The sequence below is a fragment of the Drosophila sulfurigaster genome, chromosome 3, assembly GCF_023558435.1.
Source record: "Drosophila sulfurigaster albostrigata strain 15112-1811.04 chromosome 3, ASM2355843v2, whole genome shotgun sequence".
Taxonomy (NCBI): Eukaryota; Metazoa; Arthropoda; class Insecta; order Diptera; family Drosophilidae; genus Drosophila; species Drosophila sulfurigaster.
In genome coordinates, this window is record NC_084883.1 from 10,839,610 (window position 1) to 10,862,553 (window position 22,944).

Here is a 22,944-nt window from a genome sequence, read left to right on the forward strand (position 1 = left end):
AAATAAAAATCATCAATTCACACAATATTGGTTAAATTTTTTTATATTATAAGTCCGCATATATTCTACTAAATTTAAAAAGTAATTTGCGGTAAATAATTCGATAATTATTGCATTATTGTTTCTTCGTTTGCTAACACTTTTTGCGTATTATTTTGGCAACGAGTGGCAACTCTGCAATTCAATTCACAGCGGTTGGTGAAGAGCGTCGGCAATTTTCCGACAATTAATTTTCAGAGTAAAGCAGCGAAAATGAGACGTGCGGTTAATGTCGAATAGTGCAGAATATAGTTAATTAGTTTTAGTGACTAAGTGCGAAATAACAATCGGAGTGCATGGCTTAATGTTAGGATCATCCCATTTACTAGCTATTGTTATCCTGCGCGTTATTTCCGTTTCGTTTTCGGGTTTCGTTCGTTGTTTTTGTTGTTTTCGCTGCAGCAGCTGCTAACGACATACACACATACACATACATACATATCGCATACATAGTCAGCGCTATATTTTCGTTTTGGACCGACGTCACATCATCATACATATCCAACAATGGACATGGAATACGTGAATATCAATGAATTTAACGACCTCGAGCTGGCGACGCGCATGCGCACCTGCAACTATGAGAAATATAAATCTCTCGTACGCATGCATCTCTCGTTTGAGCTTGAATTGAACACCGATGAGTAAGCTGAATGAAAATCATTGCTGTCGTGTGTATGTGTTACTATATGTATTACCAATCCGCACCAATTGTAGATTCGATTTAGCCTGCCACGAGATTGTGTACGAGGACAAAGGCAAGCTCAAGAAATGGAATCGCCTGTCCAAGAAGCATCGTTTGGGCCACGGTGGCAACACAGCTGGCGTTGCAACAGTGACGGGCTGTGCCACAGGTGCTGGTAGCAAATCTGTGGGCAACAGTCCCACGGAATGCTTGCAACAACAGATCGATGCGGGCTTTCTAATGCATCTCCTGGAGCTTAAAGAGTTTCTGATGCTCGAGAAGAGTGAGTAAAGTGCACTTAACTTTGCTTTAAAGGGCTAACAATATTCCAATTCTTATAGATCTTACTCAGGAGGGCATATTTCGTAAAACAGGAGCCGTATCCAGGCAAAACGAACTGCGTTTGCACATACAACAGGACAAGCCACTGGAACTGGAACAATCGGAATTCTCAGCCCACGATTGTGCCACAGTTTTCAAGAGTTTTCTCGCCGAATTACCCGAACCATTGCTCACAGATGCCCACTATCCAGCGCATCTACAGATAGCACCACTATGCCAAGCTCTTACCGAAGAAAGAACACAGTCGACTTTGGAGCGTCAGCAACACCTGCTAAACTCGGTGCAATTGCTCTTGTTATTGCTGCCTGAGGAGCATCGTGAGTTGCTCAAACACATTATTGAAATGCTGCATGCCGTCTCATTGCACGAGCAGAGCAATAAGATGACAGCAACCAATTTGGCCACGATATTTACACCACATCTTATCTGTCCACGCAACCTGCCGCCTGAGGTATTGCACTATACGGCGAAGCGGATGTCAAGCATCATTGCTTACATGATATCCCGCAACCTCGACATCTTTGCTGTGCCTGCGAAACTGGCAACTGATATTCGGGCGTACTTTCTTGAACGCAAACGCAAGAAAACAATGTCGCCGGAGCAAACGCTTGACGAATCCATCTCGGACATCTCGACGGTCAACACGGTGTACACTTTTGTAGATCGTGCAGCCACCGCTGCGGCCACTAATACTAACACTACGGATACGGAGCTGGCCCAGCTATATGCTCACATTCAAAGTCTGCCCGAGTCATCGAAAAAACGGCGACTAATCAAGCAATTCAACAAGCAGAATGGGCAGGGTATAATATCAATTAGTTTTATGTATTACTTGAGTTTTTAATGTAACATCTCATCATGCTCAGGTACTCCACTACAGTTGGTTGTAATGAATCGACTAAAGAACAATGAGGCAACTCGCAGCGCCAAATCATTGGGCGATTCTATCAAGAAGCACATCTTTCACAAGAGCCTTATGTCGCGTACCCCAAAACGTGCGCCTGCTTTGCAAGCTATGAGCGGATCAGAGGTGGGTGTTGGTTTGGTTATCTTGCAGTTTATATATATAAACATCGACTCCAATTCACAAAAATTTCAAATGTAACGAGTCGTCAATTTTAGAAAAGAGTTTGTGATTCTGTTTTCATTAATTGTATACTCTTGTTTGGATATATCGCCAGCAAATAATTCGACATTTTTGTTGAATTCAAGAATCTTCATTACAAATTTAATTTCATATGAATAATACCAGCGATAATTTAATGAAAACAAGGATTGATCTATTTGCTACTTAATCGCAGCACTCTTTTGCTTTTTATGTTGTAATCTAACCGCATGTCTTTGTCCTTGACGCAGACACCAAATTTATCGCATGCCAAGGCGCCCAAGTTGCGCGTGCTATTCCAAAGTCCCACGCCTGCGATGTCATTACCTCCATCATCCATCAGCGTCACCGCATCTGGCACTAACCCTTTGCACACGCTTCAGAAATCCATTTCATCCACATCGCTGAAGATCGAATCATCGTCAGACAGTAGCAGTAGCTGTGGTGCGAATAGCAGCAGCAGCCACTCGGCGCCCGTCAGTCGACAGCAATCACATGAGCTGGCGTCTGTGCCCGCCGCTGTGCCCGAATTAGACGAGATCGATACACGGTGTGTGACCCCGTTAAAGGTTATCTCAGCGGCAGCACAGCAACTGATCAGTGTGGCAGCTGATAAGAAGAGTGTGGCATGGAATGATCGACGTCTGCACGAGATCGAAGAATACTCGAATCCCTGTACGCCCGTACAGCAATCATCACGCTACAAGTCGGAGCCTAATCTCTGTAGTCTGCGACCACAGGTGCATGGCGTTGAAGATGACGACGACGAGGACGCTGCGTTAACGCCCATTGTGGAGGTGTCAACGGCAACTAGCAGCGGTATGGGCAAATCGTTGACACGCAAACTGATGAAGGGCGTCAGCATGGGAAATCTGCGTTTTCCCTTCAGCACACCGGAGACCACAAAACGTTTGGTGCGCAGCGTTTCGGCAACGTTGAAGCGACGTCCTAGCGATGATACCAAGCAGTCGGCCTGTCATTTGCATGCGGCAGACGCACCCCTACTCGAGGATATGGATGATAGTGATTTGGAGGAAGCTCAAGACCATGCCATCGATGAGGATACTTTATCGGATACAAATGCCAGTTCTAATGAGCTGCCCGCTGGCATTGGCTTGCCAGGTAACATTGATTATCACCAGCAGCTGCTACAGAGCAGCGTTTATCGTAACCTCGATCTAATTACGAGTACTCCATCGCTCCGCATGGGTCGTCGCTCAATGTCGCCCATCACCAAATCTACCCAACGCATGCCCAAGGCGATGCAGGTAAGTACAGCACGATGAATTGCTTGGCGTGTGCATGGATTGAATGAATTGTATCCTTTAAACTATATTAATAATTTTCTTTTTTTTGCAGGAATCAATTATGACACCACGTTCTCGAAAACCGGTGATGCTGCTCAATGCATTGGGCAATGGCGATAAGCAACCAAATCCTTGCTTTGTCGAACAAGCAGAGCAAACTGACCAGGATGAGCTGATGGACAGCAAGCAGTTAGAGCCCCCTGCATTGCACTGCGAAGATGCTACCTCACTGGGCGGCTATGCGGATATACTGAGGCGACAGTATATAAATGGGACATTGTTGTCATCCCGTCAGCGTTCAAGCAGCAGCAGCAATAGCAACAGTACAGAGGAGCCATCATTGGAGGGCAAACCACACAATGCGCTCACAAGCGACTTCAAGTGAGAACTTTTTATCATATTGTTTGGTTGATAATTTTAATCACAAAAGTGTATTTTGTAATTCTTAGGGAGTATCTGCTCACTCGCAGCGTTTTGACAGCCAGTCCAGCGGATCTATCCTTTGCCAGTCGCTCTGATGATTTTGGTGGCACCAACACTACACAGGACATTGAGGATTACGATGAATCGGAGCTGAGTCCAAGTTTGCTTTACTGCTTGGATGGCAATGAGCCGGCGGCGGTTGCTTCGCCCTTGGGTAGCTTCAACAGTAGTGGCCGCAAACGTTCCGCAGATACACCGCTTAAAACTGGTATTACACTTGATGGGGATGATGACCATAATAAGGAGAACATTTCGTTCCGAGATGATGAGGATGCCGATGAGCATTTACTCACCAAAAAATTGCTGATTACTTCTCATGAGGAGTATCCAGGCGAAACGGCACTTTAGTATTAAGCAAGCAAACATTTAGCATTGCACCTTTTTAACGTTAAAACCGTTGTACGGTTTTAAAAAATTATCTCTTCTCAAACACATTGCTTCCGTGAAATTGTTTTCGAAAACAAACAAACGAGCCAACAGAAATGTTGGCACATTCTTTATTAGTTTTTAGGATACAATGTTTTCGCTTTGTAATTGGCCGCGTTTTTCACATACTGTTTAAGATTCTTACATTTTAAATGCATGCCCCATAAACATTCAAAACCAATATTGCTTTCAAAATTATATATTTTAATATACTTAATCATTAATAAAAGATATTTTATTACTTAAACAATCAAGTGTATGACTCAACTTAGAGTTCAATGGGGTTGATAAGGTAAATCCCATACTTCAAAACCTGGTAATAACACTCAATTAATTCCCATTGACGTACTTACTATCTGTTTAACAGATGGATGTTACATTTTTGCTGAAAATCCCATTGCAAGTAGTTTATTTTTCAAAACCCATGTGACGAACCAGCCTTCACATACATAAAGTATAATCCCAACGTTTAATTTGAAATCGACTTATCGATAAGTCATCGGTTTTGAAGAGTGCTTAGCAACACTATCATTGAATTTTCGGTCAACATTATACAATACTCAAAAACAGCTGATTTTTGTTGACAGCAGTTCTAACATCGAAATAGTCGTCGAGTTTAATAATAAAGAAACCTAAATTTGTGCGAGATTTAGAAAGAAATCAACATGGGCACTTGGGTACTAGAGGTGGCCAAAATGGGCATGTACATGACGTTCCCGGTTGCACTGTTTCACATCTTCAACCAGCCGGAATACTTCGAGGAATGGGTGACCAAAAAGAAACGCGAACTCTATCCGCCAGAGAGTAAGAGCCATCACGAGGAGTTGCAGCGTGCGATACGTGAACACCACCAGAAGCACGACGCTGCAATGATGCGTGCCATCGAGGAGGCAGAGCGCAAGAAGTAAAGCGCATCACCGGCTAAATTTCCGGTTGTATTACGTGTATTTGATATCAGAACTGTTAGATTATATAAGACATAAACAAGTGAAGTGGCGTGTGGTCGCGGACTATCACTAGTAGCGATGTGTCATTAAGCAAATAATTAATTGTTTTTGTAATGCCCTTGTAACTGCGCCACAGCACCCATTAAACCACCAGCAACAATCATTTTTGCGTGTGTGTAAATAAACAAAATGTGAGGTTATCTTTGCATTGTTTACCTCTGCTTGTAATTTAACAGGAACTCTTTCGAGTGCCGGCTGTTTTTTTTTCTTTTGTATTATCAATTGGATCCAGGGATTGGTATGACGATTATGCGATTGTATTGTGTAGTATACATAGTAAATAAAGGGAGAATAACAAGGCACTTATCAATGGGCAGCATGATTTAGTTAACCACTTCGATGCGCGCTCAGCCATCATTTTTATCACCGGATTCCACTTGTGCCACTGGCCAGAAGTGCCCCACACACGTTATGCCCACTCACTCTATTTGAGTGTCTCTCTTCCCGCCGATGACCGTCAGATGACCGTTGCGTCGAGGCACGGTTCTGTTGCGTTATAACATATGAGCAATGTCCGTGATTGGTTCACTCTATTCTAGATTAGATCCACTCTATGCGATTTATGGCGGGGAATGCGAAGCGCGGGAGGCAAGCAATAATTATTACCACCTGCATATGTAGCTTTCTCATGCGGCTGTAGGAAATGGGAATTCCAAGCAGGGTGCAAGCAAAACTCGACTAACTGCTACTCGGTAACTCAATTGAGATTCATTTAAATTGAGTTTTCAGTATGCTTTTTATACCCGCTACCCATAGGGTAGAAGGGTATTATAACTTTGTGCCGGCAGGAAATGTATGTAACAGGTAGAAGGAGGCATCTGCGACCCTATAAAGTATATATATTCTTGATCAGCGTCAACAGCCGAGACGATGTAGCAATGTCCGTCTGTGTGTCTGTCCGTCTGTCCGTATGAAACACTGGATCTCAGAGACAATAAGAGATAGAGCTATAATTTTTTTTCGAAAGCATTTGTTATATTTGCACGCAGATCAAGTTTGTTTCAAATTTTTGCCACGCCCACTTCCGCCCCCGCAAATCAAAAAAATTGAATAACAAGCCTAATTTAAAAGCTAGAGTTGCGAATTTTGGTACATTCAATAATTACTGTAGTAGTTATGATTCCTGAAAATTTGGTTGCGATCAGATAAAAATTGTGGAAGTTATTAAAGAAATACTTTTGTATGGGCAAAAACGCCTGCTTACTTGGGGTCTTAGTTGCTTTGGCTGAAAATCTGGTATATTGTGCCGTCTAAGGTGTATTTTGAATGGTGTACTATATCGATATACCAAATATACCATTTGGTATATTTTTAGTATTTTTGTAGTATATTCGGTATATTTTGAAAATTATACCGCAATATTTTGCCTTTATTAAAAATGGGTAGCGGGTATCTCACAGTCGAGCACACTCGACTGTAGCTTTCTTACTTGTTGTATTTTGAACTTTAATGTTTATTCAAATTATAGTACATATAGGCCTCTATTTAAATTCGCAAAGAATGCTTAATCTACCTAAGATTATTGCCAACAAATTCGAGGTGTCTAGCTCTATATTCAGAAGAAGTGTAAACATGATAATAGCAATAGCTATTAGATAATAGCTTAAGCAAGAATAAACAATGCTTGTTAAGTAGCAGATTTCTTACTTTCGTTGTCCACACAACCATTATAACTTTGCACTCTGCCTCTGCCGGGTATAATAAAACCTAAAGCTGTAAATCTTTTAACCGCACAGATTGTTTTTTTTTATTCCTACTTTAATAATCTTGCCTAAACAATGCTGCCCAAATGCCAGTGGAGTGGGTGGTGATTTTGACCCACTTCAGTATTAAATGTAACTGATTTTTGATGACCAAACGCTGCTGTAACAGCGATGACGCTGACAACGTCGACGTCAACGACGACAACGACGACGGCGGCGGCGGCAGCGTCGCACTTATCACCATGTCCAAATGTGAGAATGAAATGATTTACCAGCCAAGTAGCTGGAGTCCGGCAACAATCAGTTTAGTTTCGACCATCAAAACGTCTAGAACGGAAAGCAAAGATGTCCAAGGCAAAGGTATTGCCACAATACATAGCGGGTTTGTCCGCGGCTTTTGGTGCCTTCTGCATGGGCGCCAGCATGGGTTGGTCAGCGCCTGTGGAGCAGATGCTGACGAAGGAAGAAGCCTATGGCTTTCCGATATCCGATGATGAGTTCGGCTGGATCTCATCCCTGTTGACGTTGGGTGCCACCTGTGTGTGCATTCCGGCGGGTTTCGTCATCGATTGGATTGGCCGCAAGCCGACAATGTTGGCATTGATTCCGCCTTACATGGTTGGCTGGATTCTGATGATCTTTGCCAATAATGTGGCCATGTTGTACTTTGGTCGTTTCATTCTCGGTGTGTGCGGCGGAGCGTTCTGTGTCACCGCCTCCATGTATACCACGGAGATTTCCACCCTTTCCACACGTGGCACACTCGGCAGCTTTTTCCAGTTGAACACGGTATCGGGATTGCTCTATGGCTACATAGTGGGCGGCTATTTGCCGCTCTTAACTATCAACATACTGTGCGCCATTTTGCCACTGATCTTTGTTACCGTGCATTTCTTTATGCCGGAATCGCCCGTCTATTTGGCCATGAAGAATCGTCCCGAAGATGCGACCAAATCGTTGAAATGGCTACGTGGCCAGGACTTTGATGTCAGTGATGAGCTAAAGGAGATCATGGAGGAGACCAACAAGCAAGACGATAAGCCCAAGGAAAGCGTTTGGAAAGCTCTGCGTCGCCCATTGACGCTCAAGGGAATTGGAATTGCTGTTATCCTGCAGGCACTGCAGCAATGGACGGGCATCAATGCCATTATGTTCTATTCGACATCGATCTTCGAGGATGTTGGCTCCGGTCTCTCTGGAACCATTTGCACCATTCTCATTGGCGCCACGCAAGTGGTAATGACATTGATTGCCACGATGATCATCGACAAGGCTGGACGTCGCATTCTCTTGCTCATCTCATCCGTATTCATGGCCATTACCACCTGCCTGATGGGCGTCTATTTCATCATGCAGGAAAGCGATCCAAGCTCTGTGGAGTCTCTTGGCTGGCTGCCCATCACCAGCATTCTGCTCTTCATCGTCTTCTTCTCCATTGGCTTTGGTCCCGTTCCCTGGCTTCTTATGGCCGAGCTCTTCACCGATGATGTGAAGAGTGTCGCTGGCTCCATTGCGGGCACCAGCAATTGGTTCTCCGCCTTCTTGGTCACCAAATTGTTTCCACTGCTGAAGAACGCAATTGGCTCGGCGCCCACATTCTGGATCTTCACGGTCATCGCCATCATTGCCATCTTCTACTGTATGTTCTTTGTACCCGAGACAAAGGGCAAAACCCTTATTGAGATTCAACACATCCTTGCCGGTGGCAAGTTGCCTCCCAAGAATGAGACAGAGACGGAGACGGAAGCAGAAAAGCATTAAAACTGTACTTGTATATATGTTATTACATACTTCTAGGTATAGTTTATAGCTTTAGTCCATATTGATTAGAATAAAACATTATTATTCCATACCAAACGGCCAAATCTTTTTATTATAATGACTTCCTACTCCTCTTTGATATTTTCTCGATTATCCTAATAATATATATTTTTCTTAGAACACTCTGTAGAATTTGGAATTACCTATTCCAATATTTATGTTATTGCTTGTCTTATCTAATCTGACGATTGCTTTATGATTGGATTATAGTCCAAATAGAAATTATTAATGTGACAAGCGCCACATAGCCATAAAAATATCCGATTTAATATGTCATTTAGCAGATACTTCCTCAAAATACATTTCATATTATGAAGTTCATAAATTCGTCAAGTTCACGCGACTATAACTCGACTTATTTCTATTTTTGAGTTCCATCGTCTGCTGCTTCGTAGATCCGCTTTTTGATATAGACAGTTCTGATGATAACAAATGTTATTTAATGATAGTTTCATTAGCAATATTGCCTCTTGAGATAACATATGTCTATTCGATTGTCTTCATTGTTTAATCTCTCAGCAAAAGTTTCTTCGAATTGTCGATTTTGCAATAAAAAAAGTCCCCAAAATCGAGTTTTTTTTTTATACAATTTCGAAGTGTTTATTAATTATATTTTTGCTTTTTGTGTGTCGTGTGTGTGTGTTTTATATAATACGAATTTAAATATATATGCATTTACTTAGGTTCTAACGAATATTATTAAACAGCTTTCAGTCACTGTTTAACTTTTTATTTTTCTCTTCGTGGTTCCTTCATCAACTCTTCTTTTTATTTCACTTTATTTTGTTTATCGTGAGTTTTGAAATATATATTTTTTATTTGCACTGAGAATATTAACATATTTCTAAGATAAATAGAAAGAAATTGTACAAACTTTTTTGAATGGGACACAAAAAAGTTGCTAGAAATAAGCTTCTGTTGTTGCGCAAATAAACAATAATTATTCAATGATTTAAATATATTATGTATTAAGATTGTTTCTTTTTGAATTTTTTCAACTGTTTTCTAAGGCTCCGGCAATGCTTGCTGTATGTATGTATGTATGCGAATATATATGCACGATCAATTGTTGCTTGTGTTGTTATTGTTATGCAATGAAAAGCAGAAACTGTGTAATAGGCCCGAAGTATGTATATAGTATTTGTTTTTAGTATTTTACTTTTGTTTCGAAATGCAATTTGACGACTTTGTGCCTTACAAACATTACAAGCTATGGCAGTTTTTCTTGTTGGGAGTTTTCTTCACTATCCATCTTCTTCTTCTTCTTCTAGTCGATATTGATCTTGTGCTCGCCATGCTATTTTTCACAATTTTTAAGGGATAATACGTATATCGGAACTTTTACTTACAAATCGACCAATTGCTGAAATTTAAAACAGCGTCATGCCATATTCTTAATCTTTGCTCGATATTTCTCATTTATCTGACTGATGTTTCTGCTTTTCGGTGCATTTTTAAATCCTTTCATCATAATTTATTTGTTTTACATATACAAATATATTTATATATATATTTATTTATATAGATATATATATAAACAGTTTTACGTACATAAAAATATATAATTATTTATATAAAAAACTAATACAATGCTGCATCTTTCTATTAAATTTTTGTTATTTTTTATGTGTGTAAAATTGGCTGCCTTTATATAGGGAATAAAAAAAAACAAAAGAACAATAGATCATAATTATAAAATATAAAACAAACTAACCAACACACACACACAAACACACACGCGTTTGCATGCAAAGAATATCAAAATATTTGTTGCTTTTTATTGCATTTATAAAAATATTGCATTTGTATTTTTTATTTGTATACAGATAAGAGTACTTGTAATGCATTTCATATGTGTGTGTGTGTGTGAAGAGGGGCCTGATTTTGTATCTGTGTGGCGATTGTTCAAAAAAAATAAATAAGCACAAACATTACAAAAAACGATTTGGTTACATTTTGTTGACCCAAGTGAATAATTAAATTTCTTACACACTCTGCATTATCTCGGTTTATAATTTACTTTAACTTTTGTTTTTGTTGTTACTATGTAATGTTTTTACGTAGTATATTTAAGCGCTTAGAGAACTATTAGATTTGTTGTTTTCTTTTTTTTGTATAGAACAGCGGCAATTGTGTCGAATGCGTATAAAGAATTAAATTTTATCAATTAGAATTGCGTGTAAATTGCAAATTGTGTTTTTGTTTGTTTTTCGTTTCTTTTTGTTTGTTTCTTAATCTGAGTCTGTATCTGTTCTTTTTTTAATGCCATACTCGTGTACTTCTACTTTGTTGTTGTCGTCCCTTAACGATCTTTCATTGTTCGTCATATTATATTTTATACTCTACTTGATGAAAATGTTGTTTGTTGTTATTAGCTGCTCATTTGTTGCTTTTTAATGCCTCATTCAAATATATTACGTGTTTCGTCGTTTTTCATCATCGTCGTCATCGCGCTTTTCTTTATTTCCTCTCTCTCGGTTACACTTTTGTCCCCGCCCGCACTTCTGCACCAGCTGCTGCTTAATGTGTGGAGTGTGACCAGCTAGCTAGCTTAAGCCTCGGTCTTCTTCTTCTCCTTCTTCTTTTTCAAAAACGATGGTGTGCGCAGGCCCTTCTTCTTCTTCTTGTCTTTCTTGGGTGAACCGTCCGTGGATACATCCTGGAACCGTAATAGAAATTTGCAGTGAGAATATCGTTTGCAATTTGTTTAGTACGCGAGCAATGTTTTAATGTCGTTAAAGAACATGATGATGACAGTGAATTGCAATGATCATTAGATAGAGAGAGAGCGACAACAGATTGAAAACTTAGCGTAGTCGACTAGAGTTGTGCTATTTTTTTTTTTCAATTCTTATATTTTTATATGATTTACTTTTTTTGCACTACAGCTTTTGGTTTCCACAATATAAACGTAAAGCGCATTAAAAAAAAACTTTACATTCATACATATGTATGTATGTATGTGCATACATACATATATAAAATCACTTTAATGTCTCTTTCCCTCTAGTACTTTCGCTCTGCTAGCGTGGTAGACTTACCTCTTTACTGCTCTGTGAAAAGGTGCTTAAGTGCGCCTCCGAGTGGTCGCCATTTTGTACGTTCTCACCTGTTGATTGTACAGAAAATGAAATAATATTAGATAATTGGTACCAGATAAAGACAGCAACAAGTACTCTGTATAACAAAGTGGACGAACACAAAAATCATTGTTCCTTTACCGTTAAATACACGCACAAATAAAATGAGGTTACAACTAAACATTAAGGATGTGAGTATATGACAATGTAGAGTAGCAGTTTTAGTACACAAATATATTAGCGATAAACAAGCACAAAACATGCATTCAAAATTAGAGCAAAAACATAGAGCGCAACAGAAACATGCAAAGCTCGAAACTAAAAATACATTCAAAATGAAAAATGTGCAAAAATGTTACCTGTGCTTTTGATTTGGTGATTCTTAATGATTAGTAAAGTAATTGAGTAAATTTATGGATAACATTTATTTGAATTTTGTATACAAAGTTTAGGGGATAGTGAACAAAAAATATTAACAAGTGCTTCTCTATTAAGTAATCAATAATAATATATAAGATATGAATATCCAAAAGTAAAGAACAAAAATATATTGTATTTCCTTAGCTTAATATATCTCTTTATCTATCTATCTATCTTGTTCCTAAAATTCTCACGCAGCTGGGTAATGAGAGCACGGCACTCACAGATGAAGGCGCGATTGTGCCACTCATGAACGCGAATTATATTATTTAGTAAATCTTTCAACTGGTTTTCCAAGGGGCTTAGCGAATGCTGCAGCGCATCCGGTTCCGATTTGGTCGTCGATGATGATGCTGGCACCACCGGTACTTCGGAATTAGCCAACTCCACATAGCTGTAGCTGTGACACAAAGCCGGCGCCGAGTTGCTTCGTTGCATCAAGTGCGTTGTGGACGACGTGGGCGTGGAGAGCGGAGCACGTGACCGCATGCCTAGCTGTTGTGATATATAATGGATCTCAGCATCGATGACTTTCTCCAGCTTGGAACGAAACTCCAATTCGTGCTCTTGCACCGTTTGAGCGCATTCCGAATTGCGCAACGAAATGTTAATGAGAATATCAATGCACGGCAATTTCAATTGAGATTCCACCTCAGGAGAGCTGCTTGACGAATCATTACTAGTGGTGGTTAAACGTTCACGACCTCCATGACCTCCACTGCCTACTCCTCCACTGCCACCCAAGCCGCTATCTGCCATATTTTCATACAACAAGCCCTGCGAGGCCTCGGACTTGCCCTTGGGCAAAAAGAGGCGCGAAGTATAGCTGCACGGATAGAGAGTGTCTTCATCACGATCTGATTTGGTGGCTTGCGTGTTCAAATTCACCGTCGTTTTGAATTTCGATATCAACTCGTCCAGCGAGTCATTGGCACTGCCAGCTATCGAGCTGTGGGTGCGTGAATTTGGCGGCGTCAACGGCTCCAATTGGATGTCCAAGGCCGTTACATACAAGGTGGACTCATCCGTTGTGGGGGAATGTTTGGTGCTTTTGTTCAGGGCATTGAAAACCCTGCGATTTGCATTGCTTAGAGATGTCTGATCAATGAATGAAATTAAACTGTTGCGATGCACCGAGATCGTTTGACAGATGCTTTGATTGGCCGGATGCAGTAGAATATTGGGACAATTTGTCAATGGGCAATTATAGCCATAATGTGACACCGTGCGATGCGGTGTGCTATTGTTAAGGCTGCTGTTGTTGTTGTTTCTGTTATCGACAGCTACTCTCGCCGGTGTGCTGCTTGCGAGATTCGCAGCGAAGCTTTCGTATGTGCTGTTGTTAAGCGGTGGATAGCTGTGCTTACACGAGGTGTCATTCAGTTTGTAAATGACATTCGCATGTAGACGTTGAAAGCGTTCGACGCATGCGTCAAAGAAGCGGTATTTGGGCGCATAGAGGAACGCATATTTCTGCAACAAATGAGCCAGCAACGCTGAATGTTCGAGATGAAGAGAGAGAATAGCAGATGGGGAATTCTTATGATGTTGTGAAGTGTGTATGTGTGCGAGAAATACATTTGCATAGACATCACAGAACTGACAATGTGGGAGGGGTTTCTCAACGGGACATCTCTTACAAACACTTAACAATTAACAGCAGAAGACTAAGATTGTTTAACGTTTACCTAGTACTATACAATCATATACAATATTAACATTATTGGGGGTTTTATAAACAAAGAGAATAGTCTATAAGAAACAATCCGTTTACAGTATAAATAATTCATAATATTTAATAATAAACTAAAATATAAAATTTTATTGTTCTTCCACCATTATTATAATAGTTTGAAAATACAAATTAAAATATAAAAATTAACTTTATTTTTTTTAATTATTCAAAAGTGAGGTTAGTAATATAGTAGTTATGATAATACAAATGTGATAATTCATGCGTGAATATATGAGAAAAATGCAGAAAAATTATACAACAAAAAATATAAATTATTATGAAAAATGAGGATCTTCTTTGCATTGTTGACTCTGACTTGACACAAGAAAAGAATTATGCAATTATTTCATTTGACAATATGTAGCGTTTGAGGGATTTTTGGGATCGTCTGATGTCAACTCGTCTTGCAAAAATATTTATTAGTTCTCCTATTTTCTTTTAACATCAGATTCGTTTTTATCTTTGGTCTCTTCCTCCAAGTGTATTAAATGGTTTGTTTCATTTTGCGTTTCTTCCAGGCATTGCGATGTTCCCGAAGAACTGTCATCACTTGATGGACATTCGCTTATTGAACATTCCAGCGTAAAAGAACCAAAATCAAAGTATTCTGGAAAAATCAAATCATTTTCAGTAGGAGAGCTGCGTACGAGTTCAAGTTCCAATTGAAGTTGACCGAAGTTATTGAAGCTACCAAGGGGTATGTCGATTTCAAGCGTGTCTTCGCCCGATAACGGTAATTGGTTAGAAGTTAGGCTTATCGTCAAGTGCTCTTCGGATGAATCTATATCTAAATCAACTTCTATTTCAAGTTCATCATCCGTAATATTTAATTCTTCCTCTTCAAGTGCATTTTCAAAGATGTTCCAATCTTGCAAATCGATAAAGGGATTTAAATCATTCTCCATAATTATGTCTCGAGGTGGCTGTATGTCGTCGAGATGGTCCTCGGATATATGCAGGGTTCCACCTATGATTTTACACTGCGTATTTAAGACAATTTCGGAATCAACATGTGCATTGGCTTTCTTTTTTCGGGCACGTGATTTTCGTTTTTTAGCTGCCGCTGCAGAAGTGTTTGGCTTGTTATCATCATCCTCGGAATTTTCCTGCTCTGAGGTTTGCTGCAAGTCCCTATTTGTAGTTAGTAGGAATTCCCTATTCGTTGAACTACTCTCGGTTTCGTAGTCTTCAGAGCTTTGTGATGGTTTACTGAAGCTTAGCTTAAATTGTGCATTACCCGGTTTGAGCATATACGCTGATGAGCCGCTTTCAACAACTTGGATCATACTGCTCACTTCATCCTCCTCTTCTTGCAGTTCAACCAATTCAGAGGTGGGATTGTCGCATTCGTTTTCAGCAACATTACTTGATATTTCAGAATCCTTGTCGATGATGATAATGTCTTGGCTTGGTGCCAGCACCCTAAAGCCCAATGCAATCGTAACATTTTCCATGCTTGAGGATGGTAGAGCGTCGCTGGAAGAGGGCTGCGAGTCCGCTTGAATTCTATTTTCAATTGATTCCGAGTTTTCTTCTGGAAATTCATGAGTACTGTTTTCCTCTTCTTGGAGAATTTCCCCATCGGTTTCCTCAGTGGTCTCCGCATCACCAGGGGGCGTTGCATTAGCTTCTGGAAGATCCATCTCTTCATTTAGCGACACATTTTGCGAGTGTTCCGAAATTTCGCCAGTATAGCTTGTATTCTCAACATATTCCTCTGCGGTTGCCTCCACAGCGTCTGTTTCCTCTTCCATATCAGCTTGACTGGCGGAGTCTGTGGTCTCACCGCCAGACAATCTTGTCATTTTCATGTGATTTCTTCCCAATTCTAGAGCAGTTTTTCCCTGACCTTCTGGCAGTGAGCTGTCATTGGCACTATAGTAAAGGGTACTATCAGTTTTATTCAAATTTAATGCAGGCACTTCTTCCTGAACTGGAATTAGGGTATCATCTTCCTTAAGATTGACATCAAAGGTTGAGGTTGAAGTCGCCTGATGCAAACTATTCATTTCACATATTTCAGAAAGGAAAGTGCTACTCGACAAACACTTCTGCAGGGCATTACGTGAATTGGCGTTACGTCGTCCCTTGGGCATATGAATACCAATTTGTTTGCGGCGTTTCCCATATGGCGAGCAGGAGGAATGCGATGTCGGGTAAGTGGCTGAAGGTCCTGGACTAACTGATCTGCGTTTGGAACAAAGAATGCCACGAGGACTTACGGGCAATGAGACCCATAAACGAGCACCGCTGCCCCGTTCCTCCGCCTGAAATGTGCATACAGAAGATGGATCATTGTTGAATGTCGCCTGGTTGCGGTTCTTACGAGTATATTCTGCCGAGCTTGATGTGGGTTTGGGCAGAACGCGAGGTTTGCTCGCATTTCGTATGTTCTCCTGGATAAAATTTCGTTTCTGGCGCGGCGTGCTACGATAAAGAAAGGTCTTTGTGGTCTTTGTACTGCTGTCGACAGAAGGTTGCGACGCTGCCGACGAAGTAGGCGATGAGGATGATCGTTCGCTGCTCTCCCGATAGCTAGCCCAGGAACGTGACAATCGCGGCGCCTCACCCCTGATCACATGCAGATGGGCAGTCGAGCAGCTAGGCGCATCAATGTTGTGCATGCTATAGGTGGACGGACGCGGTTCGCTGCCAAACTGAAAAAGATGCGGTGACTCAGTACCTATAGCTGCAGAGTTAGATGGTGTCTTCGGAGGACTTCGAAAGATGTGTGTGCAAGTTGAGAACGTTTCTTCGACATCGCTCGCGATATTTCTGAGTTTACCGCATGTCAACTTGTTGCGTATGCTTTCGTCAATCCTTCCAAAGATCGATTCACGCTCCTTCAAGCGGTCCGCCTCAATGCGTTCGAGAATCTCTCTCTCCAGTGGCGAAAATATGGCATTATCGCGAGCTGGACAAGCTGGTGTTGCTGTTTCCAGAGGGTGCTCTGTCTGTTGCTCCACCGAGTCAACTATTTCAATGGGACACTCGTGCTCATCGATCTCCTTTTCATCGTCCTCAATGCATTCGATATCGTCTTTTGCGATATCTTTACGTTCGGACACAGGTGAGACAGGTTTCTCAACATCCCGCTTCTCCTCATGCTCGTTTTCAGTAGGCAGCTCAAATTCCGCTTGCTCTTCCTCTTCAGCTTGAGTGCTAGAGCTCAACGATTGTGGTTGCTCGGAAACAATGGCTCCATCTTCAGCTGCGGGAATATTCCCCAAGCTAATCGACCGATATAACGCGCCATTTCCCTCGGTTACCTCTAAAGCTAATCCTTCTCTGCCTATATCGCTTTGCAGCTTTTGGGTGGCAGCAACTAGTCTACCTAAATTATCTTGTACAACACATAGACTTTGCTCAAATTTTTGGAGCATAGCTGGCAGCTCCTCGTCAGCCATCAGATGCGTTTCCTTTTCATCACGATCCGCTTCTTCACCAATTGGTTCTTCTATCATTTCAGCTACTTCGCCACTGTTGTGAAGGCTTCTTAACCAACCATCCGGGATGTCCTCTTCCATAGCCGATTTGGAACCAAAGTATTGGACATGATCCTGCCACAACTCCTGAAATTCACACTTGCGACGCTGTCGCTCGTCGCGAGACATTAACTGTCGTTCAAATGCTTCCGCTGCCTGCTGCTCTTCTGCGGCATTAAATTGCTGTGTAATCTCAAGCGTAATGCGACGTTCAGTGAGTGGCTCTTGACCCCGAGGAGTATCTTCTTCAGCAGGTTCCTGCTGCCAATTGCCAAAATTCCAGACCTCTGTAATATCCGTTACGGTTGCTTTCGATTCCAATCCTCTACCGGGTAGAGCTCGCAGTGGCGGTTCACTTGTTGCACTCGCTGCACGACTGCAGGAACTCTGAAAACCCGCCAAACTCAAGTCACTGAGTAGCAGTCTAGATCCATAATTGGTATTGGTTGATTCCTCAGAGAAGTTAAAACGTTCGAGTTGACGCAGGAAACTCCCATCTGTCTGGGTGCCCGCATGACACGAAGCCCGTTCTGCGTAATTATCGAGATGCTCATCATTCGTCTCCGTCAGAGTCGTGAGTTTGCGCGGCGTCATTAAGCTGCTGCCACAACTGATAAGATCATCGGGATAGTCGCCACCGCTGCTGCTGCCGGGACCAGCACGACGTCGTATCTCCGGCTTAAGGCGTAGCAAATGCTCGAAACAGGGCTGACACAGCTGCTCATAGCGAGGAGTCGCAAAGATCTCTTCGTAGCTGATGTGCCGTTGCATGGGACGATAGTGTATGCGCTCTGTGCCATCCGGCATGTGTCGGTGCGCCGTACGTGGAGTTTGTCGCGGCGAATTGAAGCCAAAGTGCGAGCAAGTGCGATATGGAGCTGGCACATTACTCACTAACTGTAGAGTTTTGTGTGACGGCGAAGATTCGTTGGTGTTTGGAGTGGTCACAGTGCTTGAAGTAGTGCTGGAGCGTTGACCCCCGCTGCGATAGCAAGGCAAGTGCTCCGAGTGTATGGCTCTTAGAAGAGCTGAGCAGATCTCGGGCTGACAACAGCGACCCAAATACGCAGCCAAATAGGCGTAGGGATACAAGTCTCGCATGATCAGCAAAGGCGCTGCTGCTTGAGGATCGGCTAATCTTTGCTGTGTCAAGTCAGTTGCGCTAACACTGGGGCTGGGACTGGGATTGGGATTTTGTTGGGTCATCTTACTACTATTACTATTGGGATTATGAAAGGCAATGCTTAGATCACGACGACAGCTACTCTGAGTCTGCAGACGATGCGCGGCTTCTTGTTCCTCGGCACTCGGTTTCATAGGCTGCCCCTCAACGCTGTTCGACATCTTCTGGTTACTGACTGAATCGTGATTAGCTTGATCTTGAATTTGTGCTTCTTCATTTTGTATGAGTGTGTGTGTGGGAATAAGAAATGTAATGTGAACAGTTAGTCTTGGATGACATCGATGAATGAAACAAGACTTACTCTCAAGAGCGCAACTCAAGTCAAGAGCCCGCCAGCGAATCTGTACCTGAAGATTGCGGCACGTTTGACTGACTGTGATTTACTCTAAAATACATAGTTCATAATACTACTACAAAAATATATATGATATATATACATATCTAACTCTTGTCCTAGCTGAATCCAAAACCGGATGATCTAAGTTTTAGGGGTTAAATGGGTGCAATAATATATGTAAAGAAGTGATGTTTAGGTTTGGAGCAAGGAGTTATTAACACCGATCAACAGTGAAACATTTTGGCCATTAGTTCAAGTATTTATATACAACAATAAGACAGCATTATATGGTATTGTATATTGTGCTGTTCAAGGAATGGATTTTTAATCGAGAGAGAAAGGGGATCGTTACCTCGGCCAGTTGGCGGCTTGCGATTTGTGGCTGTATGAGAGCGTTCGCCGTTAATAAAACTAAGTGTGGCTAAAATTGAGTATTGAGAAATAAAATGTAACATATAAATTCACATATTTCGTGTGCTGTTTTTCTGCTTCGATCTCGTTCGATTCAGATTCAAAAATAAAACATAAATTATGATAAACATACTTAAGCAGTAAATAGAAAAAATATAATATATGTTCAATATATCATACAAGTTAGGATTTATTTAGTAATACTAAATACGGTTAGTATCGATGCATGCTTAGTAAATTTTGATTGTAGTGTTGGATTAGCGGTAGTGTATTGTGTAGTTCACGGCTAAAACAACTGAGAATGCAAACGGCAACAAACAGTAAACACAGCTGCAGTAACAAAACTAACTAAATGTGAACAACATTATATGCAACAAGGCTGCAAAAAGCAAAACTTGCGAGGCGAGTAGTATTTTACATATACCACAGTCTTTTTTACAGCCCTGCTTTAGGTACATTTAAAATGTAAGCGAAGCCCTTATGCAAATAAAACAGCTAATTGATTCTGTTAGCATGACGAGCAATGAGAATTAACAGAGCGCAATCAGAGAGAACTGCAAAAGCTAACTGAATGTTAATTAACAGCGCACGATGAAAATGTGTTATATTTATTATGTATGAGAAGATGCATAGATTAATTCTTCGCTGCGGTCTATAAACTATTTACGAGTAGTAGTGTTATGATTGTTGTTGTTTGCTGTTATACTACACACTAATCCTTTGTGTGCTGCACTCACCTCTAACTCATTACATGTATGGTACTAAACTGCATTTTATTGTTTTTGTTTTGGTTTTTGTTTTAAAGAAAGTGGTGGTGTGTAGATAATTAAAAGCGCAGCAGCAGCATTGTACACACACACATGTAGTTTGGTTATAGTAGTAGAAAAGGTAGTATGTAGTAGTAGAAGTGGTAGTAGAAGAAGAAGTATTCGTGTTTTGTTGAGCTTCGCTGTTGTTTTAGCTGGTTTAGGTTTTGTTGTATTTTTTTTTTTGCCCTACACACATTCTAAAAATATGTTTAACTACATAATTATAGCAATTTGAGCCGCCAATTTATTTGCGCCTGTGTTTGGCTAAGAAAAATTGTTCAAAAGAATGAATATAAAAAAAGAACCATAACGTTTAAAATTTTGAGTAACAATTTTCCAGATTGCATTAAAAATAAAATTGACATCAATTAACTGTGCTCAATAAACATATAAATACAATGCAGAATTTAAATTTAAAATAAAACTGCAGCTGTAATCGTAAAAAGCAAAACTTTGCAAAAGGGACTTAAGAATTTTTTGGTTTTTGAAATTTATTTATATTGTTAACGTTGTTGTAGCTGTGATTGTTGTAGTTGTTGTGGTCGAAATAAAAATCACTTAATACACGCCGTACAACAGGTGATTCCTTAAATAGTAGATAGAATTTGTAATAGCAGATAGACAACAGAAATGTTATCGAAGCGAATTTTTTTTTCTTTTTTTTTTGTATTGATTTGTTACAAGAAGGATGTTGAGACGCTATCAAGTGCTACGAGAACTTTTTTGTTAACTTTCGATTGTAATTGTTATGAAATTATTTGAAGTTTTTATTCGTGTTTGTGTGTTTATGTTGAAGAGGTGGAGTAGAGGCAAAAAATAAATAAAATAAGGAAAATAGCATAAGTAAAATTAAAGGTTAGATTCAAAGTCAGTTGTTCAAAAATAATACAATATTCTACATTAGATAAATTATTAATAAATGCGTAAAAAATATACATAGTTTCTACAATAAACTAAAATACATAATAAAAACGAAAAAATAATCAAAAATACATAATAAAAACGAAAAAATAATCAAAAATAAATAACAAAAAACGAAATGCATAAAAAAGAAACGAAATAAGAAAACTTTTAACGAGTTTCCGTTTGACAAATTTGAATATTGTTTTTTGATGTGATATGAAAGACGTAACGCTGTTTTTTGTATATTATAATCAGAAATAATCGCAGACATAAAACAAGAGGAAAACATTGATCGAATATTGATATAGATCGACACTTACCATCGCTCAGGACCACCTCAGCCTGGCTGGGAATTGGCGCCTGCTGCGTTTGGATTTGTATCACTTGGTGTTCTGCAATTAACAATTATAACGTGTAATTTAATATCGATAGAATATAGAAGAGATACTGTGTTGTGTTCAGGGTTGCCAATGCAAATTTATACGTTTTCCCAAAAATCAGGATAAAATTCGCCGAATTTGGGGACAAAAATCCGCTGATTCCCCACAAATTTCCCACATAGGTTTTTTTAAATGAAACAATAAAAAGCTGAGTATAACTCATATTAGTATTCTTAATTAATTAAAATAAAAGCTCAAACAGTTAACATTCATATTCTTTTCCGTATTTTTGTGGATAGCATTTTATTTGACGGGTTGAACTTGATGCTGCCGCCTAGTTTTTTAATTCCTTCTCTTGCAGCCATAAATGATACAACAGTATCTGTATTCAGTCGATTACGGTTTTCAGTTTTCAAATTCTTAAGAATAACATAAACTTATCGAACTCAGCTACGAAAATGACGAAGACAGCGCGCATAACATGTAGGCGTTTAAGAAAGAGAAAAACGGGAATCCCCTGATCATAAACAAAACAACTGTCAATCTACTTTTAGTTTGAAACTAGAGATGTGCTACACATAATATTTTTAAAAAAGGTCGATGTCGTGTCGATAATGAATGATAAAATATTTACCGACGAGAATAAGATGTCAAAAAATTTAAAAATCCCCGCATTTTCCCCACATAATGTCAATCCCCAATAAATCCCCAATCAACTTAAAATTCCCCGCACTTTGGGGAATTCCCCACAAATTGGCAACGCTGGGTTGTGTTCTTACCCGTCTCTGGTTCACTCTGTGCGTGTTTTGCATGCGCATGGGCGCCCGCTGCCTGCATCGAGTTAAGGGCCTCCGACTCGGAGAAATCAGTATCAGTATCTGCAATAGGAATATCACAAAATCGACATTAAGTCAATAGCTAAGTGGTATTGATTAAGATGCAACACTTACACTCGCCATGAATACTCTTCTTTTTGCGCTCCACAGTGCGTTTGTATTCGTTGAGCTCATCGTCTGTCACATTATCGAATGGATTCTTGGCATAAGGTGCCTTGTAGACTGTTGCATTATGCTGGAAGCCACGCTGAATGATACCCTTGGAGGCAGCACCCATGAGCACCACATGATCGCCGGCCTGCGAGACAGTTGCATCTTTGATGCGATTTGCCTCATCCCAGGTGACGCCTTCCAATATGTGCGATTGTGGTCCTGCCGAGATTTTATCCGCACGTCGATTATCCTTGATCTGATGGCAAAATAATATATTATTAAATATTCAGAGAG

At 40.4% G+C, this 22,944-nt stretch overlaps 4 protein-coding genes across 11 annotated transcripts in view; 3 read left to right on the forward strand and 1 right to left on the reverse strand.

Moving 5' to 3' along the window:
• The first annotated feature begins 71 nt into the window (after positions 1-71).
• On the forward strand, positions 72-4,637 carry LOC133841010 (uncharacterized). The gene is made up of 7 exons (XM_062273261.1): positions 72-683; positions 757-1,007; positions 1,066-1,869; positions 1,933-2,096; positions 2,423-3,439; positions 3,531-3,859; positions 3,928-4,637. The coding sequence occupies exons 1-7, from the start codon at positions 547-549 to the stop codon at positions 4,307-4,309; spliced, it is 3,084 nt and encodes a 1,027-aa protein (XP_062129245.1). The 5' UTR covers positions 72-546; the 3' UTR covers positions 4,310-4,637.
• A 296-nt stretch (positions 4,638-4,933) lies between these two features.
• LOC133841021 (protein PET100 homolog, mitochondrial) lies at positions 4,934-5,562 on the forward strand. Its single transcript, XM_062273274.1, has one exon. It carries the CDS (start codon positions 5,053-5,055, stop codon positions 5,293-5,295), a length of 243 nt encoding a protein of 80 aa, XP_062129258.1. The 5' UTR covers positions 4,934-5,052; the 3' UTR covers positions 5,296-5,562.
• Positions 5,563-7,396: 1,834 nt separating this feature from the next.
• Positions 7,397-8,954, forward strand: LOC133841011 (facilitated trehalose transporter Tret1-2 homolog). Its single transcript, XM_062273262.1, has one exon. It carries the CDS (start codon positions 7,443-7,445, stop codon positions 8,856-8,858), a length of 1,416 nt encoding a protein of 471 aa, XP_062129246.1. The 5' UTR covers positions 7,397-7,442; the 3' UTR covers positions 8,859-8,954.
• Positions 8,955-11,011: 2,057 nt separating this feature from the next.
• LOC133841007 (protein hu-li tai shao) overlaps positions 11,012-22,944 on the reverse strand; it is a 28,836-nt gene continuing 16,903 nt past the window's right edge. The window contains exons 8-13 of one of the 8 annotated variants that reach the window (XM_062273254.1): positions 22,612-22,906; positions 22,441-22,539; positions 21,602-21,673; positions 19,511-19,579; positions 11,960-12,027; positions 11,012-11,577 (exon numbers count right to left, since the gene is read on the reverse strand). In XM_062273254.1, the coding sequence (XP_062129238.1) occupies positions 11,470-11,577; positions 11,960-12,027; positions 19,511-19,579; positions 21,602-21,673; positions 22,441-22,539; positions 22,612-22,906 (711 nt within the window). In that variant the 3' untranslated portion in view covers positions 11,012-11,469. Of the gene's footprint in view, positions 11,584-11,959; positions 12,028-12,404; positions 13,915-14,474; positions 19,033-19,510; positions 19,580-20,545; positions 21,109-21,601; positions 21,674-22,440; positions 22,540-22,611; positions 22,907-22,944 lie in introns of those variants that run through there. The other 7 variants (XM_062273253.1, XM_062273257.1, XM_062273255.1 and 4 more) reach the window with 7 other exon arrangements.

Bases quoted from the DNA above. Each gene is read 5' to 3' on its own strand.
- LOC133841010 (XM_062273261.1), top strand. From the start codon at position 547: ATGGACATGGAATACGTGAATATCAATGAATTTAACGACCTCGAGCTG. The intron at 684-756 runs GTAAGCTGAATG...CACCAATTGTAG, and splicing joins CTTGAATTGAACACCGATGA to ATTCGATTTAGCCTGCCACG. The intron at 1,008-1,065 runs GTGAGTAAAGTG...CAATTCTTATAG, and splicing joins GTTTCTGATGCTCGAGAAGA to ATCTTACTCAGGAGGGCATA.
- LOC133841021 (XM_062273274.1), top strand. From the start codon at position 5,053: ATGGGCACTTGGGTACTAGAGGTGGCCAAAATGGGCATGTACATGACG.
- LOC133841011 (XM_062273262.1), top strand. From the start codon at position 7,443: ATGTCCAAGGCAAAGGTATTGCCACAATACATAGCGGGTTTGTCCGCG.